The 20,825-nt window shown below is 35.5% G+C and overlaps 3 protein-coding genes across 4 annotated transcripts in view; 1 reads left to right on the forward strand and 2 right to left on the reverse strand.

The window, feature by feature from the left end:
- Positions 1 to 911: 911 nt before the first annotated feature.
- LOC132047030 (chaperone protein ClpB3, chloroplastic) lies at positions 912 to 9,465 on the forward strand. The gene is made up of 10 exons (XM_059437909.1): positions 912 to 1,288; positions 2,512 to 2,730; positions 4,857 to 5,094; positions 5,427 to 5,622; positions 5,798 to 5,852; positions 5,940 to 6,090; positions 6,540 to 6,848; positions 7,419 to 7,684; positions 7,861 to 8,787; positions 8,924 to 9,465. The coding sequence occupies exons 1-10, from the start codon at positions 1,055 to 1,057 to the stop codon at positions 9,248 to 9,250; spliced, it is 2,922 nt and encodes a 973-aa protein (XP_059293892.1). The 5' UTR covers positions 912 to 1,054; the 3' UTR covers positions 9,251 to 9,465.
- Positions 9,466 to 9,958: 493 nt separating this feature from the next.
- The window catches only part of LOC132047035 (pentatricopeptide repeat-containing protein At3g29290), a 44,293-nt gene continuing 33,426 nt past the window's right edge, over positions 9,959 to 20,825 (reverse strand). The window contains exons 2-6 of the mRNA XM_059437915.1: positions 13,524 to 13,566; positions 11,730 to 13,424; positions 11,048 to 11,228; positions 10,805 to 10,940; positions 9,959 to 10,723 (exon numbers count right to left, since the gene is read on the reverse strand). Coding sequence (XP_059293898.1) covers positions 10,936 to 10,940; positions 11,048 to 11,228; positions 11,730 to 13,346 — 1,803 coding nt within the window. The 5' untranslated portion in view covers positions 13,347 to 13,424; positions 13,524 to 13,566 and the 3' untranslated portion in view covers positions 9,959 to 10,723; positions 10,805 to 10,935. The remainder of the gene's footprint in view (positions 10,724 to 10,804; positions 10,941 to 11,047; positions 11,229 to 11,729; positions 13,425 to 13,523; positions 13,567 to 20,825) is intronic.
- LOC132047031 (EID1-like F-box protein 2) lies at positions 15,708 to 19,420 on the reverse strand. Of its 2 annotated transcripts, XM_059437912.1 has the most exons (4): positions 19,146 to 19,420; positions 16,345 to 17,112; positions 16,057 to 16,097; positions 15,708 to 16,021 (listed from the first exon to the last, which is right to left on the reverse strand). In XM_059437912.1, the coding sequence occupies exon 2, from the start codon at positions 17,101 to 17,103 to the stop codon at positions 16,351 to 16,353; it is 753 nt and encodes a 250-aa protein (XP_059293895.1). In that variant the 5' UTR covers positions 17,104 to 17,112; positions 19,146 to 19,420; the 3' UTR covers positions 15,708 to 16,021; positions 16,057 to 16,097; positions 16,345 to 16,350. The 2 variants fall into 2 exon arrangements, with proteins under 2 accessions (XP_059293895.1, XP_059293893.1); XM_059437910.1 differs by having other exon boundaries at positions 15,708 to 16,097; positions 19,146 to 19,417.

Raw genomic sequence — 20,825 nt, forward strand, 5'->3', positions numbered from 1 at the left:
CTCTTTTCTATTTGTGCTTTCATGGAACTAAATAAAGAAAGATAAATAACACGTCTATGTATCGATTGCTGATGTGTATAGCATACATACATAGTGCCATCAATAAAAGATTTGATATTAACCGTTAGGCATAATTCAGTTTTGGCTCCAAAACATCCTCTCCTTCCATAATTACCTTTTCTTAATATCATAATGCTACAAAAAATTATTAAAAGGGGAAAAATGGAAAGGTAAAAGAAAAAAGTGAAAAAAAATTTGAAGAAAAGAGGACCATGCAAATTTATTTGTTTTCTATTTTCTTTTTCTCTTTCTTTTCATTCACACATCCTCTTTGTTTCTTTTTTTTTTTCCAAAATAAGAGAAATATCGAAAAATAAGTTTAGAAAGTATATGTACATATTTTAAATATATATTAGTCAAAGACATTATTTTTTCTAAAAATATAAGAAATTAATTATTTTCTAAGGGGAAAATAAAGAGCTAATTGATTAAAAATTCTTATCAAGTTTACATAACAAGATTTTCCTATTTATAGGACTTGTAAGTATGGAGCTTGACGTACTGAAATGACAGCCATGAATATCATCGATATATATACATAGTAAATTCTATTAAATTTATAGAATTAATATTTATATTCATGTACAAAAGATTAAATTTATTGTTTATATTTGCAAAAGTTTTTTATAACTCAAGAGTTTTGCAAGAAGGTCATTTTGTGAATTTACTATTATTTTTTATGTGAATAAGTTCATTAGTTATGATATGACTAGAAGTCTAGAAGAGCGTAGTTGAATGGAGAAGGTAGTGATTGGATCCTACATGTCACTTGTGGGGTCCAGGTATTCCCATCAAAAGTGCCAGGTGTACGAACAGAACTGACGCGCTCTCTCGGAACTTACTAGAACACTCCATCCGCCTCCCTAATTGTAGTGCTCCATTTCATCCCACATCTCCACTTTATTATATTCTCACGCAAAGCCCCTAACTTTTTCTCGTATTTACTATAAACTCCCCAATCCACTGCAACATAGACGGAATTCTAACGATAATAATGTCCACTGTGACGTCAATTTCCAGCGTACAACTTTGCGTTCCTTCTTCAAATAGAGTATCTTTATTTTGTTCTCAGGCACCGCCGTCTGTTAACTTGTCCGTTAAATCTCAGTGTAATTCGTTAAGATTGAAGAGAAATAAGGATGTGTTGTTGTTCACTACTAGAAAAACTGAGAAGCTATCCAAGGGTTCCAGGTTTATTGTACGTTGTGATGCTTCAAATGGAGGAAGGGTAACCCACTTATATTCATTCATTCACTTGTGCATTTTACTTTTACTTTTAATTTGAATGATTACTTGCAATTGTTTCGCCATACAAGCTAATGTGCAACTGTGAAAACAACTTATTTTTACTCTTCTCTTCACTTTTACTTTGACCAATATTTTAACATGAATTTTGTAGAAGAATTGCAATTTATAGTATTTGTTGTATAATATTTAAACATTTTTAAGTTTAAAGATATTAAATTAATCTATTTCAATTGAGCTCCGTAGATTAGTCAAATTGACAAGTAAAAGTGAACGGAGGAAGTAAAACTTATAGTATGAGATGTATGTGTAGAGTTTTGAGCTAAATTTATAGTATGGTATTATATTTCTGGACAGTTTCTAAAGGACCTAAAATTTGCTGGAATCAATTAAAGCTAAGAAAACATTCTACCAAGTTGGAACTGAACAAACTATTCCAGGATCCAACCTTTCCAAGCAACTCAAATACAATACCATAACTCCTAGAAAATTACATTGTGCACACACTGCCTTATCTAAAAGCTTTTAGAGTGGCCACACTGGACACATCAATTTAGTGGAATGGAAACGGTTTGGGACTGAGGCATAGTTGTTGTTGTTGTTGGAAATGGTTTCAAATTGAGGAGAACTATTATGACTGATGCCAACTAGTTTATGTTTGAGGCATAGTTTATTGATATCCATAGTAGGAAAATTGAAGGGAAAAATCTCCTGTTTGACATCTTGGGGTGGCGTTCAAGCAGTTGATAAATCATTGTTGGTCCTGATCTACCATTCTCTCATTGAATATACTGACCAAAATGCAGTGCGTTCTCTGTGCTTGCTCGGTTTTGCTATCTGGGTGCCATTGGGTTCGCGCATGTGTGTGTGTGTGTTTGTGCCTTTTGGGGATGAAGAATGAGAAACTTGTCTGGCAAATGCGAGTGAATGATATATCCGTACAGCCAGATAGAGTTGTTCCCTTAAAATCTCTTGGAATCAATGAGCTGTAAGCAAAGGGTTCAGATAGCAATACCAGTCAGTTGAGATTAACTAATTGTACATGTAGGGAGAGAACCAGTGAGCTGGAATGAAATTTATCTGAATAGAGTGGAAAGAATATGGATGATTTATATAATGCCGTTTTGACTTATTAGGGATTGAGGCATCATGTATTGATTAGTATATTTCTGAACTCTATTCAGTTAATTGGTTTTGTTATAGCAGATCACTCAGCAAGAATTTACGGAAATGGCATGGCAAGCAATTGTTTCATCGCCAGAAATAGCAAAAGAGAACAAGCATCAAATAGTAGAGACTGAACACTTGATGAAGGCACTATTGGAGCAGAAGAACGGGCTGGCTCGCCGTATATTCACCAAGGTCGGTGTAGATAATACCCGCCTTTTAGAGGCTACGGATAAATTTATTCAACGACAACCAAAGGTATGCTTCAGATCAACTCAATCGTTTATATGACATGTTCACTTATGTATTATTGGTTCTTTTCTAATCCTGCTTAGAAATGATTTAGAGCCTGTTTGGAAAGCCAAAGCCAACTGGTAATTGGAATTGGTGTAATTACTACCCTAGTAATTACAGGTAATTACACGGTAATTACAATGGCCTATTTGTTTGACATAATTGTCATTTGGTTGCACAAGTGTAATTACACTGTTAGTTTAGTTTAAAAATAAAATTTAATTATAAAAAATTTAAAATTAATATTTAAAAAATATGTGCCTTTATAAATGATATTGAATTGGTTATCTAATAATACATTGCTTCTTGAAAATATGTTAATTAGTAATCATACATTTGTAACTAATATTGTAAAAAATAATTGATTTAAATTTCAAATTAATAATATTTAAATTTTAATTGATTATAAAACTTAAAAGCATACCTTTTTTGCGAGAACATCACGGGATTGGATCTTTGACAAAAAAGGAACATTTATAAATATAATGCCATAACACTATTCAAATGTTTGACAATAATTTTATCAACTGTAAGTGAAAAATAAACAACATGCAAAGTGAAATAACAAATCAATAGTACTAAAGCAAATATTTTTAAAATCGAAAATATAACCTAAATTCAAAATCCAAAAGAATTTTTTTTTAACATAATACTCTTATGTTAAATTTCAACGTTGCATAAGCATGTTTCAACGTAACATAAGTAAATACTCCTATAATTCAAAAGAAAGGGAAAATATAAGTCTATAACCTTACTCACAACGAAATTCTACTTTAATAACGTCACTTATTATATGTCAAGTTTGTTAATGGCTCATTCTTTCTAATGTTAAGAGATGTAGTTTCAAAAATTAGAATATTAACACGGTTATGCTAAATGAATAAAATAAAAAATTAAAAAAAATTCGAGCATGGAACCACAAGTTTTGAGAAGAAAGGAAATGAAATATAAATTCTATAAAAAGAAAAATATATTTTTAAAAATACAAATAATTAAAAAGTAAAAATAAAAAAAGAAATTAAATAATAGAAATAAAAAATAAATTAGAAAAGAAAAGAAATTAAAATAAAATTAAAAAGAAATTAAATATTAGAAATAAAAAATAAATTAAAAAAGAAAAGAAATTAAAATAAAATTAAAAAGTAACCTATTAATTACGTAATTACAATTCTCGGCTCCCCTTGAGAATTGGAGAGTGTAATTACGTGGTCAAACAAACAGGCCAAATTGTGTAATTACACCCAATTACACCCAATTCCAATTACCTGGGTGGCTTTCCAAACAGGCCCTGTTCAATCATCAACAGCAATTGGTGTTTTCTTCATTTTCTATCCGTGAAGAGTTTAGCTAAAAATGCTGCTCTGATCAGCTGCCATTTTCACGTTAATAGTAGTCAGTTTATGTTAAATGGATCTAATGAACCATTTAGTCCATACACGAGCATTTTCAAGCATGTAAGTTTTTTCTTGTAAAATTTTAATTTCTCAAGGACTTATCTTAACATGAGCATTGCATTTGATTTTCCGACTCAATTCAGCACTAGATACTTTATTGTTGTAATTAGTGTTACTTCTAATGATGTTAAGTAGTATTTATCTACATACAACTTAAGTTAATGGACTTCTATTGCGTGATTTACCAAGAGGTCCCTACTCTTATGTTGGTTTGTCTAGCTTGTCATGCTTTTAATCAACAACAAAATAGTAGGCAGTAAAAAATTTCAAAAAACTTAATGCTCCTTTATTGCCTTTTATTCATCTTGCCCCTATTCCTCTTTAAATGTTCTGAATATGTTCATACCCACCTTAAGAGCTAAAAGCTATCAATGTGCTTGCCAAGAAAGTTCGACATCCTAGCTGAGTCGAGCTCTCTTTGCAGCTAAATTATGAAAAGACATGAGCTCAGGGGAGCTAATCCTGGCTCAGTTAGTGTTCATGAAAAGCATCCACCTTTCTGTCTAGAAATATAAAAAGGTCATTTGCAATCCACTCACTTCTGATAACAATCAAATAACAAGCTGTTTAATACATTTTTCTCTTATTTATTATAGATTAGCTGAATCTTTTTTCTTGTTTAAAATGTCTTGCCAGGTAATTGGTGAGTCAGCTGGTTCTATGTTAGGCCGAGATTTGGAAGCTTTGATGCAGAGAGCCAGGGAGTACAAGAAAGAGTATGGTGATTCCTATGTGTCAGTTGAGCATTTGGTGCTTGGCTTCATTCAAGATAAACGATTTGGGAAGCAACTGTTTAATGATTTCCAGATTTCCATGAAGACACTGAAAGCTGCCATTGAATCCATAAGGGGACGCCAAAATGTTATTGATCAAGGTAATGAGCTCTTTCTGTAATTAGCAGCACACTTCAAGACTAATTTGCATATGTGGAGCTTGTCAATAAGTGTAAGAATGCAGACATAGGTAACTCATACATGGACCATTATGTTCATTACACTTGGATCTTGTCCCTTTCATGTGATACAGAGAGCTGCTTCCTAGTGTAGTCTTGAATGTGTTAATACGAAAATTTGACTGGGTATACACTATTAGCTTCTTAGTTGACACCAATCTTACTTTCCCAACACACACTTTTTAAAGCGTGTCTGCAATATTTCTTTACATTTTCCTTTTCATGCTATAAATCTCGTTTATACACTCTTGCAGATCCTGAGGGGAAGTATGAATCACTAGAAAAATATGGAAAAGATCTGACCGCTATGGCAAGAGCGGGAAAGCTTGACCCAGTTATAGGCAGAGATGATGAGATCCGTAGATGCATACAAATCCTCTCCAGGAGAACAAAGAATAACCCAGTGTTAATTGGTGAGCCTGGAGTTGGGAAGACTGCAATCTCTGAAGGGTAAGTTTATATTTCTTATTGAATATGTTGTAGAGGGAGTCTGAGCATGTGATTTAAAACTTTGATTTATATGGCACGTTTGGGAATATGTTCCATTTGGTCTCAATTTGTCGTATGTTTCAAAAATACTGCATCCATTGCTTATAACTTATATTCTTCTCTTCCTGTTTGATAGGCTTGCGCAGAGAATTGTGCAAGGAGATGTGCCTCAGGCTTTGATGAATCGACGGGTTAGTGATGAAGGGATCTGCTGTTGCATTCACCAGAATTCATGAAAGAAAATATCTTTAATTAACATGTTTGGTTCCTCTGTGCAGTTGATATCTCTTGATATGGGTGCGCTCATAGCAGGTGCAAAATACCGTGGTGAATTTGAAGACAGATTGAAGGCTGTGCTTAAGGAAGTGACAGAATCCGAAGGACAGATCATCCTTTTTATTGATGAGATACATACTGTTGTTGGTGCAGGTATGTTCTTAGGAAACATCACCAGATGTCAAAATGCTGTTATATATGTTGTCGGAGTGCCTTTGATTGAAAATTAATATTTGTTGCTCCTTCCCCTGAGTCCTTGTATTACTTTCTCCCATTGTGGTAGTTTGTTGCATGGACGTGTAATTGCCCATGTTAATTGGTCTATATGTCTGCTACACACTGAGAAGCTTAGATTTCAACCTTATGTTGCTCGGACTCTTCAAAAATGTCGACGGGTGTGTGTTGGACAATCCAAAAGTAGTGCATTTTTGGATAATCCGACACGGGTGCGGCAACGGAAGTGAAGATTTCGCGCAACTTAGAGTTCAACCTACACCAAAAGATTGAATGCATTTCGTACCATTAATTGGGTTCAGCCGAATTTGAACAATTTTTTTTTTTGGGTTTGGCTCGTGAAAAAACAAATCATATGTTTTCTTCAGGTGCCACTAATGGTGCTATGGATGCTGGGAATCTCTTGAAGCCGATGCTTGGTCGAGGAGAGTTGCGATGTATTGGTGCAACCACCTTGGATGAATACCGTAAATATATCGAGAAAGATCCTGCCCTGGAGCGTCGTTTCCAGCAAGTTTATGTTGACCAGCCTACAGTTGAAGATACTGTCTCTATACTTCGTGGATTGCGTGAAAGATATGAGCTGCATCATGGGGTCCGCATTTCAGACACTGCACTTGTTGATGCAGCTATTCTTTCCGACCGTTATATTAGCGGACGTTTTCTACCTGACAAAGGTGAGAAACAACATGAGACATGCTGACAAGCTGTTATCTATAGGGCAACTTGTTATTTCCTTTGATAGAGTAAGTACTGTATTGTTCATGGTGCTATAGTTTATCTGCTTTGTGTAGTTTTTTATTTCAATTATGAATAGGGGGAGGGAAGGGGATTACAAGTGGGGAACTGAACTTTCACCTACAAGGTGGGAGTTCAGGTAATCAACTGGACTACTAAGATTCCCCTGCTTGTGTAATTTTAATTTAAGATTTGGGAAAGAACAGATCATCCTTGCATTTGCATGGTCTAACTTGCAATATGCAGGTTTTAGTCCTGCTGGTGGATTTTGAATCCTGTCTAACTACTAAATGACATTTGAACCTGGTCATTTCAATACAATATAGGAACAGAGACAACTCGAGCAGTGATGTAGCCACATTTTTGGTCACATCAAGCAGATATCTTTAAGTTTTTGTCATCACATAACACCAAGTGCATGCACTGCACTTGCAAAAATGTGGAGTCCAATATACTTGTGCTTTATGGACTTACTGTTGGTGCTAAAAGTTCTGGTTTTCAAAATGCAGCTATTGACCTAGTTGATGAAGCTGCTGCAAAACTGAAAATGGAGATCACCTCAAAACCTACAGCCCTTGATGAGATCAATCGGGCAGTTTTGAAGTTGGAGATGGAGAGGCTATCTCTGACTAATGATACAGATAGAGCATCGAGAGATCGGTTAAATCGCCTTGAAGCTGAATTGTCTCTTTTAAAGGAGAGGCAAGCTGAGCTGACTGAGCAGTGGGAGCATGAAAAAGGTGTCATGACTCGCATACAGTCCGTTAAGGAAGAGGCATGCAACTGAAGATTCTCTACTTAAGTTTGATCATAGCTAGTGCCTCTTTTGTTTAACCACTCTTGACTGGAAAGCACTGATTTTAGCTGTCAATTGAATTAGGATTACGAGCAGTTTAGATGTAAATGAATTAGATTGAGGTGGAGCTTGTTTAACTTTCTTCCTAAATACAGATTGACAGGGTAAATCTTGAGATCCAGCAAGCGGAGCGGGAATATGATCTTAATCGTGCTGCCGAACTGAAATATGGGAGTCTAAACTCCTTGCAGCGTCAACTTGAAACTGCAGAAAAAGAACTAGATGATTATATGAAGTCTGGGAAATCAATGCTCAGAGAAGAAGTGACTGGGAATGATATTGCAGAGATTGTCAGTAAGTGGACTGGTATTCCTGTATCTAAGTTACAACAGTCAGAGCGGGAAAAGCTGTTGCATTTGGAGGAGGAGCTACACAAACGTGTTGTTGGTCAAGATCCAGCAGTGACAGCAGTAGCAGAGGCAATCCAGCGCTCACGTGCTGGACTTTCAGATCCTCATCGTCCTATTGCAAGCTTTATGTTCATGGGTCCCACTGGGGTTGGTAAGACAGAGCTAGCCAAGGCGCTTGCTAGCTATTTGTTCAATACTGAAGAAGCACTTGTGCGCATTGATATGAGTGAATACATGGAGAAGCATGCAGTTTCAAGATTGATAGGAGCTCCCCCTGGTTATGTTGGGTATGAGGAAGGAGGGCAGTTGACCGAGACTGTTCGCAGGAGACCATATGCTGTTATTTTGTTTGATGAAATTGAGAAGGCTCATTCGGATGTATTTAATGTGTTCCTTCAAATCTTAGATGATGGTAGGGTGACTGACTCACAAGGACGCACAGTGAGTTTCACTAATACTGTCATCATCATGACATCAAATGTTGGTTCACAATATATTCTAAATACGGATGATGATGATTTGCCGAAGGAAACGACTTATCAAACAATAAAGCAAAGGGTGATGGAGGCTGCACGTGCAGTGTTCCGCCCTGAGTTTATGAATCGGGTTGATGAATATATAGTATTCCAGCCCCTTGATCGTGAACAAATCAGTAGAATTGTGCGATTACAGGTAACGTGCATTTTCAAATCTTGAATACCCTTGCTTGAGTTTGCACATACTTTCTTGGAGTGTCAATCGTGAAAACGGCCGTCGTTTCTGGATTTATCCGAGTGGAATATTTATAAAGCCTTTTGTGTTCTTGCAGCTTGAGAGAGTGCAGCAGAGATTAGCTGATCGCAAAATGAAGATTCACGTGAGTGATGCTGCTATTCAACTACTTGGAAGTCTTGGTTACGATCCCAATTATGGAGCACGGCCAGTGAAGCGGGTGATCCAGCAGAATATTGAAAATGAATTGGCCAAAGGAATCTTAAGAGGAGATTTCAAGGATGAGGATACTGTTTTAATAGACACGGAGGTTACAGCATTCTCCAATGGACAACTTCCTCTGCAGAAGCTAGTGTTTACAAGACAAGAATCTGGATCAGATTCTCCAGCGGAGAACCAAGAAGCTTTCTCTCAGAAACTATGAGGCTGCACATAAGAATCTGGTTCAGATACTTGAGCGGAGAATCAAGAAGCTTGCTGCCGGAAACTTGAGGTTGCATGCGTACTATGAGCAACTAACTCGTAGCTCTTGTATCATAGATTTCGGATATACATATTTCGCTGCTTTGAATAGCAAATACATGCAGTTGATCAATGTGGAATTATTTTTTTCTATATTAGCATATTAGCCTAAGGAAAGTTGTGTTGTTCACCATGCTTTGTGCATCTTTTATAAAGGGTGGAGGTGGACTTCTACCGTAAAAGATAAAAGGAACTTATATGTATTATTTTCAAGTAAAGGATGGAATAAGAAATGAAGAAGTCACTCCCTCCTTCTGTTGTGCATGCATGACTAGTGAATAATCAGTGGAGGTCTAGTTTTCGCTACCATCAGAACATGCAGCTGCTTGACGTAAACTGTATAATACTATTACCAGGCTTTTGTCCTCGATAAGATCTGACCTTGTGACATGTCTAACCTAATCCGCACTTACTGTTAAACCAAAGCTCTGAAGGCAATTTCTATGGTCATTTTTAGTAGAGCGCTGAGCATAAACTCCAGTTTGTTTCTGTTTATACGTCGCACTAACTTGTGTTTAACTGCCTATAAGGCATCTGTATAGTTGAAAGAAGGCGGGTTGGGGGATGAGCGAGCAAACAGAGGGGGAGGATACCAAGCATGGGTTTTCTAATTTGGAAATGCTGAATCAAATTACGGACTATCATCCATACAATGATTTGTTATTACATCAGAGCGCAGAGTTTTTATGTAGAAATGTTTTCTATAGATGTATAACATGCTTGAATACATGTGTTTCCTCGAATTTTCAGACACTTTCATGTTTCTCAGTGGGCTTGAACAGACTGCAAAGACCAATTCTCATACTATATGTGGTTGTAGACTTCTGAGTCTGAATGCTTTGCCAAGCAACTCTGCAAACCCGGCAGGATCCTGTCCACTTTGGGTTGATCATTATCCACCTTGTGACTACCGTAGTTTCATCATTATAATCAGCAAGACTAGCCGGAAATCCCCAAATCCACAGTGCCCTATTGGCAATCTGGGAAATGAAAGCTGTAATAAGGACAAGTTAGTATAAATCTACTGAAGAATCTGAACAACCAACTGATATAGACGATGCTACAGCCACAATCGGAGATATGAGCTTAGGGGTAATTCAAATATCAACTGGATGATAAGAATGGAACATAATACTCGAATAGCAAGAAAGAGAGGATATTACCAAGCCAGCTTTTCATGCAGACAATTAAAGAAAGGGTTCAGGTGCGATTCGGGATGAATTAATTATGCCTAAAGATACAAGCTGGATGTCGAGGAAAGAGAGTTCACTTAAATCTTATTAACACTGACCATGATATGAGGAGGCACAAGGTGCTATCTCCACGTGCACTGACATGCCCGAAATAGAATTTGTCTATTGGGATTGCTCTCTGCCTGCACATCAAGAATAAATTTTACATAACCAGGAAGGGAAATTTATCTAGACTGATTTGTTTGCACAGGGTTGAAAAGAACCTGTTCATTAGAGTATCTGCACCTTGGTGGGTCTTCTCACTCTTCTACATGACAATCAAGACATACTTATATTTTGCCATCAACTAAGCGACAAGCACGTGCTGCACCCATTGACTCTATCTGCCTTCAGGTTAACCTTCATATGAGAATTTAAAAAGAAGAACCCACATAAGCAACATTATATCTTATTAATGTCAATGTAAAGTATGTTGTTCTTTTCTCAAGCATAGTTTTGCAAATTACGTTTTCTTTTTCTCCTGGAATTTTTGGGTAAGTTTTGCAGCATCATAGCCCGTGTCTTGCCATCAGGTTGAAGGCCTCTCTCACGCATTTCCGTGTACAGCTTCTTAGCCAAATCAAGCTTTCCTGTTAAACACATCCCTTGAATAGCAGCATTGTAAAGCGATCCATTTGGTTCAGAAAACTGCAAAACACCAAGTATAAGAGTTGAAGCGACTTAGTGATGTCTCATGGTTGCTATGCCTTCTTCCTCCGTAATCACTTCTCTCCAATGTCAAAGCAATTTAAAGAAAATAAATAGGAATCTTCTGTCTTGGATTGGAGTTCTTTTTTTTTTTTTTTTTTGGGCCGGCAGCGACGGGGGTGGGGGGTGTGGCTGTGGTAAGAGGTTGAGAAGAAATGCTAGAAACAGATTCAAACAGAAGAAATAACTTATCAATTAATAATCAACATCTTGGTGCAGTTTCTTTCACGGATATGAGTTTTCGACATTCTATGTTGCACATTCCCATACAAGTGATGATCCATCAGCAAGTTTACTCTCAAATAAAATCTTACCCCAACGAAGAAAAAAGAACAATCAAATCCACAATTATAGCTTATTCTCTGATGTATTTGCAATGCAGGGAAATTAAAGAAGGGAATAGTTAAGGTAGAAGAAGATGCAATGAATGTCATAACTTACTTTTAGTATTTCCACCGCTTCATTCCAGAGAGAACCCCAGATGAAAATTCTCATCAATGACAATAGAGTAAATATATCAGGAGAATGTTTTTGGCGAACCATGCGGTAATACACTTGTAATGCAACTTTGGGTCTTCTTGCAACCTCGCAAGCTCCAATAACTTGATTATAGGATGCAGTTGAAACTGGGAGTTCGGAAGCCTCCATCTGCCACAGTACTTGTATAGCTTTATCCCACAACCCAAGTTTATGGCATGATGTCAAAACAGTATCGAATATATGCACATTCAAAACGACACTTTGCATATTTCTTATTCGATCGAAAAACTGAAGTGCATCACAATATCGGTTTGCCCTGTTTAAGGCATTAAGCAATGAGTTCCATGTGTATACATCAGGTGCATGACCTAATGATTTCATCGTATCGTAAACCTCAAATGCAAGCTTGACTTTGCCAGCTTTTCCAAGTGAGTTGATAACTGCGTTGCATGCTCTTGCATTTGGCTTAAGCTCACTGTCCAACATACATTGCAAGGTATTCAGTGCAGAGTCATACTTACCCTCCCTACTGTATGCTCCAATAATAGCATGCATTGTATCACTCTCTGGGCTCAGCCCATTTTGAACCATCTCACTGTATGCATCAATAGCTAGTTCATTCTGACCACAGCGAACAAATGTGCAAATTAACAGACGGTAAGTGACTGTTGTTCCAACTTGACCACTATCCTGCAAAATTTTCCAAATCTTCTGTGCCTGATCCCAGTTGTTTGCTTTTGCAAAAATGGATATCATTGTGTTGTATACAACGGTATCGATTTGTCCTCTAAGGTTCTTACTTCTTATCAATTCACCAAACATGTTTATTGCTGTGTCATCACCCCGAGCACCAGCAACTGCCTTCAGAATTAAGCTATAAGTGTGGCCAGTTGTTAGCTCGCAAGCCTTCATTGAGTTGAAGACTTTTAAGGCATTATCAAGCATTCCATTCCTCAAGAGACTTGAAAGAAGGGAATTACATGCATGTAAATCAGGTTTAAGACCTGAAAAAATCATCGACTTGTATATCGCTAATGCGCTTCTGGGTTTATTTAGTCTGCTGAGCTTCAAGATCCTTTTTGACAATACCTCCTCATCCATTTCTTCTAAATATATAACCCCATTCTCAACTGCATTTTTTGTTTCTTCAAGAAAACTTGAAGGTTGGTTAGAATCAAGATTTTCAGTATACGAATTCATCAAACACTCCTTACCAGACAATTCCAGCTTATACACATCTTTGGTTGAATTTTCTTTCTCAATATCAGAATTCTCACTCTCTCCATCACACATAGGTTCGAGGTCATAAGCGACATTCAGAGCTATGCTGCACTGGTTATTCACTTTCTTGAAGCTAAATATTGACAACTTTATTCCAAACAAAGTGCATTGATCAAAAGCAGTAACCAAATTAGAACTATTAAAACTAAGACACCCCTTATCTTTTCCAGTATAAAGATTGAATATCCCACGTGGGCATTTTAACTTATCCCTTCTTGAACAGAAAAATCGATTTTTCTTCTCATTACCATCTAAAGAAACTGCTAAAGTAGGCAAGTTCTTTATTACATGTACCATAATTGCTCCACAAGGTACAACAACCTCATAAGACAAGAATTTCTCACCTAATTCAATACTAGAACTTGGAGTCACCACCTGAAGAAATTCAATAGAGTTTAAGCACCATAACCAATTAAAGTTCCAATCTTTATCGTTCAATTTAAACAGTTGATAATGGAAAGAATTGAAATTTACCTGAAATTTACAAGGTAAAAATTTGCCGCTTCAGCACAAAAAAGGAAGTGACAGTTGGCCGAGCAAGTAAAACAAGAACAATTGGGAGAAATTGAGGGAAAAAGGATAAAGATAAGTACCTAATTTACAAAAGTCTGCTGGTAGAATGGGCCTCAACTAGTGAGCCTTAGTTAAGATCCAGCCCATTTAGCAAGAAATTGCACGTCTTAAAAATTTATACCTTTGTCATAATGTTTTCTTAAAAGATTTTTGATTATTAATAATAACTATAGCTTACATTTAATTATAATTATAGGAACATAACTAAACTTTCTACAATTACAATTGGTAGTTATATCTAAAATATAACATATTTATACATATATCTTTTATTCCTATTAACTCACTATCTTCCCATTTTTCCCCTAAATTTTCCATCCTCTCTCCCTATCCCTAAAAACTTTCTCTCTCCTCAATATCCCTTAATTTGCCCAATTTCAAATCTTTTACAATAGTTCAACTCCTTATTTATCTCTAATTAACTACCGCCTCTCTCTCTCTCTCTCTCTCTCTAACCCAAAAAGGTAAGATTCTATCTTTGATTTTACGTTTGAACATTTGAAGACAAATTTTCATTTTTTTTTCCATTTGAATGGCAATGAACTCTAAGAGAATCAATTATCCTTCAGTTCTTAGTCGTTTTTGTTAGATGTCGAAGTGCGCATCCAAATACAACTAATTCACTCGCGGACAGTATAGATCTTCCACATTTTATACATCATGTTTTGGATTGATATTTTATGTTGCCGGCTCATATATATTTGAGTGTTTTTTTGTATTTTGATTAGTGTATTTACTTATTCTAGTTTCGTTAATTTCGGATATATTTTGACTATTTGGTGAATAGATGAACAATGTATATCTCGGATATGGTGGAAAATGTTGGATCTACTAAGCTCAATTATTTGAACTGTTTTTGTTAACGGTGTATTTTTGGCTAATATATGAAACAATGTATTTTTTATTGAATGTGTGAACATATGTATTTGGCTGAATATATGAGCGGTATTTTCAAATACACACGAAATTTAAATGTATTTGGCTTGTTACATATGTCAACTTGAATGTACAACGATGTAAATATACATTTTGTTAAAATCCATTCAAATACATTGAATATGATATTGTTTTCAAATAACGTTTTTTGAATGTATTTGACTTCATATGTAGTTTGAATGTACAAATATGTATTTGAAATTTTGTTGAAATGGCATCAAATACATACGAAAACCCATAAATGTAGAGGAATCAATATGTATTTGAAAACAAACAAATACAATTAAAATAAATATGTTCATTAAATAGTAGCTTTGGTTGGTAATATTGAAAATTTAGGCTATGTGGTAAGGCGTCTCTTAAAATATGGGTTATTTCGTTGTAAGTTTACCCTTAAAAATTTATACCTTTGTCATAATGTTTTCTTAAAAGATTTTTGATTTTGCTTAGAAGGTACCTTTAGAACATGGTCTAAATAGTTCATAAGTTACAAGTGAAATAAAAGAGATTATCTACTAAACAGTTATTCCAAAAGAGGACAATCAAGGTAAATTTCTGCTGATGCAACAGTGCAACACCCTCCTCAATCAATTAATCAAAATGACTTTAATTGTAAACTAATAGAGATTAATTCGAGTTTATTTCATTCTATCACCGAAAAATGTTTTTTGAGACAAATTAGGAACATTAGAGTATTCTCCAAATCTCACGTTGATTCCTCTACTGATATTTTCATCTTTAGCCAAATTAAAAAGGCCATGGCAAACAACTTGTTGACATTAAAAAAAAAAAAAAAGGAATTTAAGTTACATACCCATTCGATGTGAAAATCATTTAATCATCCAAAAGATAATTCGCACCAGTCCTTCGATGTGATCTTCTTTTTAGTTTATACCACTATCTTCGTGGAGGATCTTAGTAGCTCAGTTAGCTGGCTACCTGAACATTCACCTTGTTGGTGAGGATTCGATTCCCCACATCGTAATGCTCCCTCATTTCCCCTTCCCACTATGTAATGAAAAAAAAAAAAAAAACGGCTATCTCCTTATCTTCAACTAAATGGAATAATACAATCCAAAACAAAACAATCTTGTTAATACAACTCCCCTACCCTCCTGGCACATGAATAAGCTGAAAGAAAATGGCAAATGACTCGTTGAATCAGAACTGCATTCAATAATATTTCAAACTTTACATGGTGCAACTTAACTGCTTCACAACAAACAACTCTCGAAATGTTGTAGATCCTAACGTGTCACTCAAATTAGATGCAAATTTGAGGTCATAAATAAAATATACAGACAAATTCTGGTGTTTGTTACAACTGAGGCACAATGATCAGTTACAGGTTTCCAGTGAACTGGTAGGCGGATCAGATAAGTTTGGGAAGAGGCAATCTTGCAGAAATACAGCTCCATCTCCGCAGTCCACCAAAAGATATCTTTCACTGAATGGCTCAATGACTTGCATATCCATCCTATCTCTCAGTAAACAGTACCCACCAAGTTCCCGAATCGACGGAATCCCGTCTTTTAACACCTGTGGATAAAGCAGTATATCAATTGCAGGCACTCACGATGCACATCGTAGAACAATCCAAGGACTTTTATCATCTTTTTCCTATCCGATCCACAAAAATAAACCAGAAAATGAGCAACATGATTCAATGGATAAAAGGTTGCATAGTGAACTCTCCGCCACGTTAAAATGGCAACAGGACAGTGGTGAAATAAAAATAGCCAACACATTTACGTCAAGCAACAAATGTGCAATTTGACAATGATACCTGCATTCATGCATCACTGTGCTCTGAAGCTTCCTCAGAATCGGACAAGGGCAAGAGGGTACATATCCCAAGCACATGCCCATTAAGGCACACATAATACTCGATTGCATCTTCATAAGCACCCAATCTACAGCTGGCACTTGCTGGTACCATATTCGCTTGCAACATGCTCCACAGTTTTGCCTTACAGTAAGGGCATACTTCTGTCGGATGAAGCTGAGCCTCCCTCTTAATTAACATTTTACGAACTTTTGAGCTAGCAAAGGATTTAAATATCCCCCGAAAAAACCCAATATCTCCCTCATCTCCTTGGTCAAGATGCTCACAAGGATCAGAAACATACAAAACATCTGTCCTGCATTGTGGTAACAGAAAGCTTTTTCCAGAGGTCCTAGAGAACCTAGTCCTGTAAACAAAGTGTCCTGGAATATGGATGTTGTTGAATAAGCCACCTTTAGTACACCCAGAGCAGTGAATAAGAAGCTTTCCAAGAGCTCTCCAGTTCCCATCAACACTATGACTCCCACTAGACTGTAAATCAAGCATCATTTTTGGAGCTCTTGTCTTACAAAACTCCTTCCACAGCACTCTCTTTGCAAGATCATCAAACCATTTGCAAACACAAGATAGAGTTGCAACCGACTTGGGGTTCCAATTCAATCGCTGAAAAACCAGAAATATAACTTCTTCGCTGAGATGCCCTTTTGTGCACAAACAACTAGCCGAGTGTATGCATCGATATTGTTTAGTAATGATCATCGTTTACAACTGCAGCCAGCATAATTGAAATGACAACAAAAGTTAGGTCATATATTCTAAAACTTTCACAAAGATGACATCAAATGCCAAGATACTTCAAATGGCTGTTAAAAAGGGAAGAAATGATCTGAATAATGGTTGTTTAGTGGCATAAACAATGAAAATTTAGAAGAGATCGAAAAAATCAGTCATTCACGACCACTGATGAAGGCTTCCTTGAAAAGTTCAGGATATGTAATCCTTTTGAAAAATCGAATGGATATGACTCTAGTCAACAAGCCTATACACGAATCAGTCACGCTAGTATGTTTGAATACAGGAGTAAAGGATTTTAAAAAGCCCATTGATAGCAAGTAATCTGTCTACTTAGTCGCTTGATAAGTTTACTTTTACTACATCACTATCAATTGATTAAAGACAGAATTATATTTTGTTAATTAAATCATTTACCTGTTAACACTTATCAACAAAAAGTAATTTACCGATCAATGGTTTTGCAGAACATAAAGACGAGAACGCACTTCCCCAGGCCATGTTGCTATTATAGGTTACAGAAATGAGCAAAATGCAGAAGTACCAGAAAAAAGGTTTTCCAAGATGGCCATCAGTCACTTTGAACAAAAGGGTTCAGTGAGGCGAATATAGCATATATACTGCTCCAGAACTAGTGGTACTCAACAGATGGCCCGTGACATAAGATAAATAAAGAATTTACAGAAAGTTCGGAAGAATAAGACCCAGTAAGCTGAGGATGAGTAAAGATAATTTAGTTTTAAACAACTTGAAAGAGATTTGGACCCTAGAGGATGGAAATCTAAATGTGGCACAAGCTCGGAACTCAGAAGTGTGTGGTTTCATAGCCATTAAAAGATGAACTTACAGGTCCCAGAAGCAGATGGAATGTACTTATGGCTGGCTTTACCTGTTCTAGCTCCAAATAAACAAAGGATCATACATGTTTTTCTAAGATGGTGGGTCATAATAGAACACAATAGTATCACATGTAGAGGTGAACAATACGCTTCAGTGGGAATTGGGAAAGCAATTTTTTTTTTTTAAAGAAGAAAAGCAACTTGCCGGCACATAAAGGAATTGTGACTAGTAAGAAGAGCTCAGTTGTAGGTTGCTTTTACACTTGAAGCACATTTGGTATGAAGAAAAATGTTTTGTTGGAAAACATTCCTTAGATCATTTTGTAGTGTTTGGTTAGTTAAAAGTACGTGATAAACGGTAATGTGCAACCATTAGTATATGCAATAAGTATTGGCTGACACTTTTAAGGATTAAGGGTTGAAAATAATGTCCAAGTGTTTATTTAAGCTACTAGTAGAAGTAAGGCTGTAAGAGTTTGGACATCTATAAAGTGAAGAAAGTTCTTATCCCCATCCCCCTTTTGGTGGAATAGATCCCTTGGAAAAAACATCTTCCACAGTTCAATGTGACCAAACATTTGAAAATGAGTTCGTCAAGGAAACATTTTTTTTGCAATACCTGACTCGTGCCAGGAAAAAACAAATCTAGATTATACTTATCACATCAAGCCTTTGTAAAGAATGAATAAAGAGCCATACTGTTCATTTTGTATATTTAAAATCATGTTAGATACAAAGAAGTTCAAATTTATTAGAAATTATAATCTGTCATTTGAACAATTGGAAAAAAAAAAATAACTAAACATATCACATTTAAGACTTCCACTCCACCAAACTAACTAAATATTTTCTTTGAAATTAGGAGATAAAATTAATATTTTCCCTCACTTCGTGAAAATGTTGGTGTTTTATACCAAAATATCAGATTAGCACAAGCAACAAATTGCATTTACCACAAAAAAAAAAAAAAAAAAAAAAAAACAATGCAATCAACTAGTTAAAATCTTCGTCTAACAAGATAAAAATTATGAAAATTGGAGCTAAGGTCATATCATTCAGCTAAATCAAACAAAACCCTACCAATACAACTCACATTTCTAATCCTACTTTAATATTTAAAAATCAGAAATTAGGGTTTGTGTAATCACTGAGTGAAAAAAGAGAACTTACGAGATAAGAGATCGGAGAAGTTGGCCGACGAGATAATCGGTGAAGCTAAAAGTGGTGGGTTCAATGGACCTAGGACAATGAAATTGACTGAACCGTTTAAGCTGACGTCATTAGGAATTTGTCCAGTTCAAACCAATCAAATGATATTTTGGGACCCGTTTGGCTAAGAAGAAGATACTTGGGCTTGTCAACATCACATGCATGGCCCAATTCCATCGATATACCAATCATCCCATGGCTAATTCGCCCGATTCCCTTTATTCGGTGCTGCTCTTTAATTTACGTCCCTCAAATTGGTGGTCTATTTTTGCCCTTCAATAAATTTTTTTGATTTCCGGTTAGAACTTCTATTTAGTTAAAAATTTAAAAGAATTTTACAAGGTACAGTGTTGAAATAAAATTAGACCTATTTAGGCTAAAATTAGACCTTCAGGCAGATTTTGAAACTTAAATAAAGTTTACAGTTAAACTCTTTCTGATCAAGCAGAGTTTGACTCAATCTCTGAATGATTAGAGATAGTTTTGCCTTCAGGTATAAGCTAAACTCTCCCTTAAAGCAGAGTTTTGCCTTATGCCTGAAGACAAAACTCTACCTTAAGGTAGAAGTTTGCATTAAGGTAGTTTTTTTTTTTAACTCATTTAGAATTTTATAAAACTTTGTCTTAAGGCCTAACTTTGATCCGAATAGGCCTAACTTTGCTACGAAACTTTGCTTTATTTTTTTTTATTGAGTTGGAGTTCGAATCCCAAACATTATATTAGGTGAAAGACAATAATTTAAGACCACCAATTTAAGAGACAAAAATTAAAGACCAGCGCATTTGAAGGACAATTCACACAAAACAAAGTCATCCTATCCGCTCCCCCGGGTCGCCCACCAAGGCGTTTGATTTCAAGGGGAAAGTAATGCACAACTAGCTTATTTTAAGGGTACTGTTTGAGATATATATCCAAGTTTTGAAATATTATTTCCTTCATTTTTTTTAAAATTTATTCAATATATTAAAAAAAATCTTTTTCTTTTTACTTGTTGGCTTTAGTAAATTAAGAAAGATTTCATTATTTTTCTCTAATAGATTTCATTATTTTTCTCTAATTTTATTCTTATCATTAAGTGACCGTTTCTTAATTTTATTGAAGTATTAGTAGTCAAATTTAGATTTAAACATACGGTAGGTAAGTATGAATAATTTACGAAAATAAACACTTGACTTATATTTTTCTGAGAAAATGTAAAACACATACTGGTCAAATAAAAGGAAATGAGTTTCTTATCTCCTCTTATGCGGACTTGACTTAAAAAAGTTTTAATCGAGAAATTAAATTCAAAGATCTTTTCTTCACCTGGTTTCTAATTGGTAACAACATTTCTCTTCACACCATTCTCTCTCTTACATTATGTTTGAGACTTAACACTCATCATTTAACACTTAATACAAGTAAACCTGGAAAAAAAAAGGTTAATTTTTATAGCGATTTGATAAGTAGACCCTACATTTTTGAAAAGAAAAAAAGATTTAAGTGAATTTCTTTTAGAACGGTGAGAATATCTAACTACAATTTAAAAACATAACTAGAATAAACAGTGCTTGAACATCATTTCTTTTTATAAAAGATTTTTATATAAATTTAGTTTATTATTCATCTTTATACAATGGGTAAATTTCACACGTGGACATA

The sequence above is a fragment of the Lycium ferocissimum genome, chromosome 2 (genome assembly GCF_029784015.1).
Source record: "Lycium ferocissimum isolate CSIRO_LF1 chromosome 2, AGI_CSIRO_Lferr_CH_V1, whole genome shotgun sequence".
NCBI lineage: Eukaryota > Viridiplantae > Streptophyta > Magnoliopsida > Solanales > Solanaceae > Lycium > Lycium ferocissimum.